We start from the raw sequence: 10,350 nt of genomic DNA, 5'->3' as shown, positions 1-10,350 counted from the left end.
AAAGCACCACAGCCCTTACACCAGCAGAGCAGCTGAATCCAGAAATCCCCACCCGGCAACAAAAAGGTCATGGCTTTCACAGCTCAGCCATGAAGAGCTTCAGAACGTTCTATGAGAAAATACCATTTTCATGACGAGAGTGTACAACAATGCAAAAATGCAGTGACCTTGCAGCGGGGAGAATATGCTCGAGACAGTTTGATATGACCCTCTCTGCCTATATTGTAGTGGTGGAGGAAGCGGAGCCCAGAGCCTGCAGGGTAATGTTCACCTAAACCAGCTCTCCTGCTGGCTTTTTACACACATATACCAACACAGCTGTGATGAGGTGGGGAGTGGTGTGGCTTGCACAAATCATCATTTTTGTCTTAGTTTCCTTAATTTCAGTCTCCAGTTTTTCCATGTTTCTGTGGAAATCTTTCCATTCCAGCATTTTGTAACACTCCTCCTGCCCTTCTATCATTTAATCCTTAGGCTGTCAGTTAGTGCTTCAATTTTTCTGCTTCTAGACAGGTACCAAAGAGATACAGGCATTATAATTTGCTCACAGTCAGTTAAAAGTCTCAGTTAAGTGTTAAATGGACCTTTAATGAATACTGACAAATATAAAGACTGACATAGTGCTGTTTTTTAAGCTTCCGGGCTATCAGTCAAACCTGTTGAGTTGACAAAGATCAGATGATCTATCAGACATTTTTGAGGCACATTTATGATCATATACAGATCCCTCTCCTCCTCACTTCCCTGCTTGCCATCACAGCAGACAACAAATAACTGAAAATGTCATCTTCATGGCAGAGAGCTCCACAGAAGCACCCGGCCAAGCGGAGGAGCAGACAAGCCGAGGAAGCTATTTGCTGACAAATGGGATTTGGTGTTGGGCTTGAGCAGCTTTAACTGGTGGGTTTTATTGGTTGATGGAGCACAATATCATGGCGGTTTTCTTCTCTATGCCTCTCTGGTAGCGTGGATAACATTGCAGGGAGTAAAGGCATTTGGTCACGCAAAGGTGCTGTTAAACAGATGGCAGGAGACCAGTGAAGAGAGTGGCACTGGACAGCAGATGGAGAAAACATCACGCGGAGACCAGAAGAATGCAACACATATATATCTGAGACTCTGCCAGCATATGATCCTCCTCTAGTTTTTAACAAGTATAATGTTTTCAGTGAGGTTTCAGACTGTGCCCTAAATGAAAAAAAAGGAAAGAAAAAAAAATACTTAGATACTTAGATAATTATTTTTTCATGGCCAGTGGTGATTTCATAAATGACATTTAAGCCCCCAGTTCTAAAAGTGACAGTCATGCACTCGTCACTGAATCATACGGCCTATGATGATAGATCATAAAATGTTTCAGTATTTTGAGGTTAATCCAACAGGGGGCAATCTTGTACAATAAAGCAGGAGCAAAAGCTTTCTGCTGTCACAGCTGCACTACAATATGCGTTGCAGTGTGCAGGATGTTTTTCTCCTCGGATTCTCCAACCAGTCTGGGACAGTATTTTCTTTTTTTTTTAGCTGCTACTTATTTTTTATTTTCATTTGATAAACATGGGTTTTTAATCACCATTCTCTGTATATCCTGTCAGACTTAAACTAACTTTCTGAACTTGGTCTCACATAATAGCTTCCAGTGATATTAGTTAACTGGAAACTTCAAAAGACAGTTAAAATTAGTATCTTGTGTCTAAAAAGTCACAATAGCTCAGATGGATAGCTTGTTCTAACAAGTCCACACTAACTGTATTTACCTTTGTTGAGTGGATAATTTTCTTAAATGTCATGAAAAAGACCTGTTTTAAATTTCAGAAATTCAGAAGAAGGTTTATAAAGCATGGCAGCCACTACAGAGGGAAGTGTTAAAACAAAAGAAAAGAAAGAGAAAAGGCCAAGCCCATGCTGTAAAAGACAACACCAAACACTAATAACAGCATACCAATGTTATTGTAAAACAGATATGTCTTTGTACCTATGAATTATATACTTAATAGTTTGTGTATCTTTTAGTTTTATTTCTAGAAGAAAATATATTTACAATACACTGTACCAACTTCATTACACGCTGACATAAAACAGAAAGTCTTAGTAAAATTCCATTTCGTTCTCAAATAACAACAATCAAGAACCCATGAGGTAAGAGAAGCATAACCCCCCGTTTTTCTAGAAATGTACAATTTCAGGTAAAAGGGTGTGATGTGGAGGAAAATGTGACTTTGGGGGTCTTTGAATCAAAAACACCCCATACTCAGAGCTGCTGCTGGGACAGGATGAGTGCGAGTGTAGGTGGGGATGTGGGGGGTTTGAAACCACAGCAGGCAGGTAACAGTGACAGGTTTACCTCCCCCTGCTCTTATACTATGGACCTGACATCCTGTCTGCCAATATACACAGAGACACATCAACACGGAGAGACAAACAGGCCCAGTCAGCCTCCAGAACAGGCCAACAGCTCCACGTTTTCAGTCAAGGGCTCCACATGTGGGTACGGCAGAGGTAAGACGCAGCATGTGAATGTGAGGCGACGCTATTTGACAGGATATTAAAGGTCAAATACAGACATGTTGAAACTATTTTGTGTTATCTCAAGAGCTCGCTCACATCTCCAGAGCTGGGACAGTGAATCTCTAAAATAAGAGCTGTATGGCAGGAGTGGGCCATGACAGCATTTTAGTCACTCTGTTATAGAGGATAGGCATAAAAAGGTTTAACACCATTTCTATAAAATAAAGGGGAAAAAACTACATTTATCTTAAAAGTGATGTACATGACTGGCACGCCACAATTATTGTAAGCAAATAGTTTGGTTGGAAATATATTGCAAAACCCAAAAATGTCACACATGGCGTCAATAGCATTTGTATGTATTTATCTTCTACATTTCTAGATACATTCCTGTGCACACTTGTGTTTGACAAGTCCAAAACTCCTTTCTGTATCCAAACCTGTTCCTTTAAATTTGGGAGAGCTTCATGGTTCCTGTTAGTCCTCTCTGCTGTCACTCAGTGTTACTGGAAGAGGAGTGTCGGCCATTACAGGCTTGGCAGCTGCACTGAGCTGCAACACTGATACTCTGTGGGAGTCTATCACAGAGAATGATGGCGGCTGCAGGGGACTTAGGGCAGGGCCAAAGGGCAAGACACTAACTTTCTGGCTCTGACATTACCCGAACTATAAAGACTACAGTAATCCTATAGCATAGATTAGTGCAACTGTAAAATCCAAACTGTAAAATAGAGGCCAAAATGTCCTGTCATGCGAGATAAAATTCCGACGCAGTAAACTTAATATTTATACTTAGGACATATTAGTATAGCGGTGAAATCATAGGATAATCAAAAAGAATTGAAAACATTGAGCTACATTATGTTCACCTCCGGAACTGAATTAATATTCGTGTTAGTTTTGGATATTATTGATTTGAAGTAGTTATGTGTAGCATTTTTTTAATACCACAAAAAAACAAATCCGTCTCATACATGAAGCAGTAAATTTTGCCGATAATAAGACGACTGTCTCACTGAAGAGTTTAACTTTTAACCTCACAAAAAAACTCCCACAGGAAGTCGGTATTCTCCTAGCAGAATTTTTGTGTGTATATTTCACGAGATTTTAATGAATTCAGACTGTTTAAATTATACTGGCAAATTCCAATTTTATTAATAGTGAATGTATATCTCTTACACAAGCACAAGATATACTTGAAAAAAAAGTACTATTTATTTTAATCGGATTTTTTTTTCAAGAACCAAAAAAAAAGCATAATTTTCATTTTTCCAATTTTCCAGGGTGAACTGGATACGTTGAGAAAATGCCATTAATTGTAATGTTAAAATGCATGGTTCTGTGTGTATTCTATTCTGTCTGTAGCTGTTGGGGTTTTTGACAGTGAAGATAGGAGGCTGGGGTGATATGAAACCGAACGAAAAACCACAAGCATGTTGTGTGCAGACGATGTTCTGCAGCTCTAAGAAAACGAAAATTAGGCTACATGAGCTCGTGGATAGACTTAACGTCTTAGACAAGCACTTTACTTGTTATCTCTACTATAACAGAATAAAATCTCTCGTTCTGTTTTTCTGTCTTATGTGGTTATTAAAGGCGCACATTAATAGATCTAAAAGAATGCACTGCACAAATGAAATTATTTTCCCTCTTGTGGGTTTAAAGTCTGCCTTTCTTTTGATATAAACATATATATACAGAAAAAGAGAATTTATTCCGATCTGTGCACTTCAAGAATATCAGTTCGTTTTAAATTACGAGCTCATCCTGTGCACACCGGGTCCATTCACAGTGAAGCGCTTCTCTGCGATGTGAACAGAAAATGTAAAGTTGTTCTGTGAGACAGTGTTCTGTCAGAGCCGCGAATGCTTGAGAAAAGAGGGGAGTTTGCTGTTGTAGCTATGCTACAATAGGCGGCGCTGCAGACCTGCATTCTGCAAAGTGTCTACAGCAAAGGAGGACCGCAACCAACTCCAAACCTCTGTCAGTCCTGCTGCACACCAACACCTCATATGTATCAGGCATATAGGAGAAAAATAACACTTCGAGAGATCGCAGAAATATATGTATATATAGAGATAGATAGATTGAGTACCTTTGATGGATTTGGGCATCTCATTAGAAAAAAAAGTATGTCAGGATGACTTTATGATTTTATTTAAAAACAAACTCAATCACAGTTTTATTAAGACGCCTCTCGATTTAAAAAATAAATTTTAAACTTTTTTTATTTTATATATGAACTTCTTCAAGTACAATCTGCTCATGTGCCTGAAGTCACGTCTCTTTCTATGCAGCACAAAAGGCGTACACTCTTTAGCTTCTGGTTGAGGCTGTCAAAAAAAGTCTTCATTACTTTGCATCATAATCTGCGGCCAGAAACCAACCTCAATGTAATTAAAGGCCAGTGTGATTAATCTCATATAGTCTGTCACTGCACATAAATTCAATTTAAAAAAAAAACCGTCTGAATAATAATAATGATGCAAGAATGAGACTAAATTAAAACAACCAGCTCTGCTTAATGCTTATCTGAACACACACATGCACAGTTTTCCCTTCATTTTATCGTATGCCATTTGTTAAGTATAGCTAGATGTTTATTTGTTGTGCTGGATGGGGGGACACCTGGGCTGATCAGCGTTGAAATGGGCATATAAAGGTTTTTAAAAAGGCAGGCAACAATTCCTGTGGTGTTTTTGCAACAGTGTAATAACCGTAATAAGCACCCTTGTACAGGTGTTTTAACGCAAGTTACCAAAAAATAAGAAAAACAAATCAGCTGTCTTGAGAATGCGAATTCTTTCTCTTTATTTTATCTCCTCTTTTTCTATCAAAAACCTTTCTCATTTTTTAACATTATTATTATTATTATTATTATTATTATTATTATTACCACAGTGAATTAAACCATTTAATGTTGTGGTTCTTGCATATGCCCTCCATTTCGCAAATGGGATCTATGGTTTCAAAAAGAAGGAGGAAAAAAAATCTTGTAAGCTCCTCAAGTATCCAAAAGCACGTTTTCAAAATCGTGGAACTGTGAGGTGGGGGGAAACGTTCAGGGTTTCCTCCCGTGCTTCCAAACATGCCTCCAAAAGAAGCTATCAGCCTTGGCTGGATGGTATATGAGAGGTGTCAGAGGAGGCAGGTCGAACTGAGCACGCTCCTCTACTATGGTCTGGAGCCTTAGTTGCTATCCAAACACAAATAAACAGAGGGGAACATTGGAGTTAATGATAGAGGAGGGGGGTGGAGGCGTGTCGGGGGGCGGGCTGAGCGCTCGAGTCCTGGAGCACTAAAAAGTGAAGAACCGCACACTTCCAGCCCCAGCTCCGGACGGGACTCACACGCTGCTGCTGTCTCTCCTCCAAACTTTGCCTCTTTCCACATTTTTTCACAACTTGTCACATCTCTGCAAAAGTCCGAGACATCAGACTTGGCTGCATGGCTACATGAAAGTTTCATGGACTTGGATCTTGGAAAACTTTTAGCGACGCTTTATTGGAGCTCGTCGCCTCTATAGTTACTGTGGATTACTGACATACCGCAGGACCTTTGGCAGCTATTTATTGGGGTAAGATTCTGTTTGGCAGGGTAGGATTTATGTCTGAGGAAGGAGAACCAAACCAACATATTAGAAGTTGTTATCTTAAAAAAAAGAAAAGAAAAAGTTTAGTGTCTAGGCTTTAAAGCAAAGACTCAAAGACTCTTAGAAAGTGATCAGCTTTTAATGACCAAACATTTCTTCTTTTTTTTTAAGTGTTCTAGAGAGGAGTGTTGTTTCGTCATATTACTAACTAACTTGAGGTCACAGTTCACTCACGCTTTGACATTGCTGGCCTCCGTCCACGGCGCGCAGCATTACTAAAACAAACAGTGATCTTCGCGTTTGTAAAGACTTGTCACGACTGATAGAAATGTAAAGCCTTCTGCCAAAAATAAACACATGAAAAGCTTTAAAAAATGAACCTTACAAGGACTCGAAGAACAAGATCGGACACTTGGCTGCTCCCGAAGTGCAAGCGCAGTCCAAAGGTGAGAACAAGAACAAGCTGAACGAACTCCCTGGGCAAAGAACAGCAAGTGCCTTCGCGGTGTTTCACGCTGCACCTGTGCGAAATTATATTTAACCCCTCACCATCGGTGAGAGGGAAAGCGAGGCAGAAAGAGCTGAAGGCAACGACCTGACCGAAACAAGCGACCGGTAGCTACCCTGACTACCGTGTGCGCAAGACTCACAGTCTGCAAGTGTGGATAATGGCTTAATCTCCGAGGCAGTTTCAGGACAGGCTGACTTCTGACATATTGTGTTAAAATATGATTTGGCTTGATCTGTCACAAAAGAAAAAGTGTAGATACCTAAATGATGTATTTTACTATCTAAACACAGCTCGCTTTTCTTCTTTTTCTTGATCATATCTAAAGGTCAGCACAACTGGCCTATTGCCAGTCCCGCGTTCACCATCTGGAGCCTTGAACTTCTACGGTGGATCTTCTTTTTTCTGTGTGGGAAAACATAACTTGTCATCCCCACAAACTCAGACACAAGCCAATTTTTATACTGTCAGCTCACCTCATTTGTCCTAAACAGCGGAGGGAGCTCGCTTCTGCTTTTGTTTAAGGGAAACATTATTCTTTTGAAATGTAGGTTAAATGCACAGGGGTCATTTGCTGCCATGTTGCCTTGCCCAGGGGAAGGGGGGGAAAAACTTCATATGGAAAAAATAAATAAATAGATAAATATTACATTAAAAACCTTAAAAGGAAAAAAGTGCCTATAAAATTAACTCTTCCAAAATAAAAATGAAAAGCACATGCATTTCCATCAGAGACAGACAGCGTGTATGTTTTGCTCCTTCAATTAATAGTATATTTCATCTCTTCTGTCTAAATTTCAGACTTGTACAAATCCGGGCTGCTTACGTTTGTTTTGTTTGGTTTTTTTATTGCGAAATACTAACTGCAACTTTAAAACACACACCAAGCTGTGCTTTCTAATTACCTCGTGTGAGATTTAGTGCTTCATTCAGAGTGATCTGAAATTGCAATTTGCAGTGTTAATCGATGCCACATGAGTTGTTTTACACCCACTTGATTTAATTATACTTTCGGTGACTGATTTGTTTCCTAAATTTTGATTTGAAGCGCATCTCCGTGTCGGGTGGGGGAGGAGGGGGGGGGGGCGACTGTGTTTTTACATTTCCTCAGTGGTTTCGCTTATGCAAAACAGAGGTTTAGATATTATAAGCAGGCCGGGACAGGCTAATATAGGGCAATCCTTCTGCGCGTTAACCTGAGCGTTTTATTCATCAGCTTCCTCGCGTTGAACCAGGTGCAAAAAATAAACTAAGCTAATTCATTATATATATGCCTAAATTAGGTTTAAAGGGGAGAGGGGGTGGCTGGGTATATTCACCTTTGCGAAAAACATATTTATATCAGTTTAATACAATAATGAAAAGTTACAATTTCAAAAAATAAAATCTTTTTAAACAGGTGGATTTAAGTAGTCTACCATAACCGGTAACTGAGACGTCACATTTTCTCTGTTCTTCTTTCCACACAATAACCAGTTCTTGGGATTAACACACAACGCTTATTGTTCGGTGTGTTCTGCATTCTCAGGGTTATCACCGCGTCTTCTGCAGAGGTCTGAGCCGAGATGGGGAGCAAAGCCCTGCACGCTCCGATCCCCCTGCACCCAGCCCTGCAGCTCACAAACTACTCCTTCCTGCAGGCCGTCAACACTTTCCCCGCTGACCAGCTGCAGGGACTGTACGGCCTCAGCGCCGTGCAAACCATGCACATGAACCACTGGACTCTTGGCTACCCACACATGCAGGGACTGAGGTCGACGATCACGGCAGCCGCCCAGGGTCTGGTCGACCCACGGATTCCCTTCCCAGCTTTGCCCTTCACCGCCGCGGCGCAGTTATTCCATCCAAAGCAAGCCACCGTCGCGCACGGCATCCCCTCGCTGCAAAAGGACAGGCCGAGATTTGACTTCGCGAACCTGGCCCTCGCTGCCACGCAGGAGGACCCACCGAAAGCTGCGGACCTGGCAAAGCTGGCATCGGGACTAGGGGGAACCATCTCCGAGCTGAGCAAGCTGTCCCCGGACAGAAAACCCACCAGGGGCAGGCTACCATCCAAGACTAAAAAGGAATTTATTTGTAAGTTCTGCGGCAGGCATTTTACCAAGTCCTACAACCTCTTAATCCACGAGAGGACCCACACAGATGAGAGGCCCTATACTTGTGACATTTGCCACAAGGCTTTCAGAAGACAAGACCATCTCAGAGACCACAGGTAAGACGGATTTATGGGATATTATGCGCACTGGGTTAGGACGAGGGGGTCAGCAATTTCCAGCAGCAATGATGATTTGTGATTTTAAGTCTCAGATATCTCGATTTAAGTTAATAGCCTCTCCAGAACCGGCCATTAAAATTATATTCCTTAATTTGTGCTATAAAATGCAAGCAGGCCTGTTCCCTAAAACTTCTCCACGAGGGCGCTAAAGCACTTTTCAGCATTAAGTTGGACATTCATAACTTGCACAGTGGAGATTTTCGGCTCTGTGACTGTGGGCTCTGTAACATTTACAAGTAACTTCGTGCATGAGCGGACATTGATTAAGTGTCATTTCTGTTTTACAGATACATCCACTCCAAGGAAAAACCGTTCAAATGTCAAGAATGTGGGAAGGGATTCTGTCAGTCTCGAACTCTAGCCGTCCATAAAACCTTACACATGCAGGTAAGCTCAGAATCTTAACGCGACCTTTAACGTGTGATACTCTCTGATCATAATTCACCTGTCTACTGCATGCATGGGGGTGGAAAAAGAAAGCCTCACAAAACCTATCACTAAATTTAAAAAAAAAATGTGAGTCAGAGATCCACAGAAAATAATACAATAAAAATAAAAAATAATATGCAAACAAGTAAATTAGATCTGACACGACAGTGGATTTATCAGATTATTGAAAGATTGAACTGATAGACCTTCTATCCAATTAAAGGCAATAATCCTTTGCTTGCTTTAAATCTAAACAGGAATCTCCACACAAATGCCCCACATGCGGAAGAACCTTTAATCAAAGAAGTAACCTGAAAACTCACCTTCTCACCCATACAGACATCAAGCCCTACAGCTGTGGCCGCTGCGGAAAGGTGTTTCGGCGCAACTGTGACTTGCGACGGCACAGTTTGACGCACAGCCCACATCAGGACTACTAGCCTGGAGAAACAAAAATAACAATGGACAAAACGCAGAAAGACAAATCAGCGACATTTTTCTTTTGGATCAAGGACAATCTCCAAGTGAGGACATGTTTACTTCAGCACGTTTTAGAGTGGGATTTGGTTGCACCTCAAGCGGAACAACAGCGGAGCCAGTGCCATGTCCAACTTTCACACCACCTGTAAATATCAAATGTACATAATGTTGTTGCTCATGTTGTTGTTGTTGTGTTTTTTAATGTTCTTTTTCTGACCTTGAAATGGTAAAGTTGTCAAAAAACAGTCATAAATTTAAAGTATGTTAAATTGTATTTTAGAAATAAATATTTCCATGATACATTTGGATTTCCCCCCGTTTTTATTTCTCATTTTCACTGCCACGAAACAGAGGACACAGTGTTACAGCCCAAAAAGCAATATTTAGGTGAAATCTTTTACCATGGTCATCAAGTTAATAGTCTGTATGTTTACAGCCGGCGGGCAGTGAGAGCTTATGTGGCGGACGTGTTGGGCTTTTTAGCAGGGAGTTAGCAGGAAACACCACATGACAGAAAGCCCCGAGGACGTCTTTAGCTCCTAGAAAAGAGCATAACTTCAT

The 10,350-nt window shown here is 40.9% G+C and overlaps 1 protein-coding gene across 2 annotated transcripts; it reads left to right on the top strand.

Annotated features, from left to right (window-relative positions):
- The first annotated feature begins 5,818 nt into the window (after positions 1-5,818).
- On the top strand, positions 5,819-10,089 carry osr2 (odd-skipped related transciption factor 2). Of its 2 annotated transcripts, none has more exons than XM_004560028.4 (4): positions 5,819-6,082; positions 8,134-8,817; positions 9,168-9,267; positions 9,649-10,089. In XM_004560028.4, exons 2-4 carry the CDS (start codon positions 8,171-8,173, stop codon positions 9,721-9,723), a joined length of 822 nt encoding a protein of 273 aa, XP_004560085.1. In that variant the 5' UTR covers positions 5,819-6,082; positions 8,134-8,170; the 3' UTR covers positions 9,724-10,089. The 2 variants fall into 2 exon arrangements, with proteins under 2 accessions (XP_004560085.1, XP_004560084.1); XM_004560027.4 differs by having other exon boundaries at positions 9,567-10,089.
- The last annotated feature ends 261 nt before the right edge of the window (positions 10,090-10,350 follow it).

Source organism: Maylandia zebra, linkage group LG11, assembly GCF_041146795.1.
Source record: "Maylandia zebra isolate NMK-2024a linkage group LG11, Mzebra_GT3a, whole genome shotgun sequence".
Lineage (NCBI taxonomy): Eukaryota > Metazoa > Chordata > Actinopteri > Cichliformes > Cichlidae > Maylandia > Maylandia zebra.
This window is presented reverse-complemented; position numbering and strand designations above follow the sequence as displayed.

Coding starts and splice junctions, on each gene's coding strand:
- osr2 (XM_004560027.4), top strand. CDS start 8,171: ATGGGGAGCAAAGCCCTGCACGCTCCGATCCCCCTGCACCCAGCCCTG. Junction 8,818..9,167: donor GACCATCTCAGAGACCACAG/GTAAGACGGATT, acceptor TCTGTTTTACAG/ATACATCCACTCCAAGGAAA. Junction 9,268..9,566: donor ATAAAACCTTACACATGCAG/GTAAGCTCAGAA, acceptor AAATCTAAACAG/GAATCTCCACACAAATGCCC.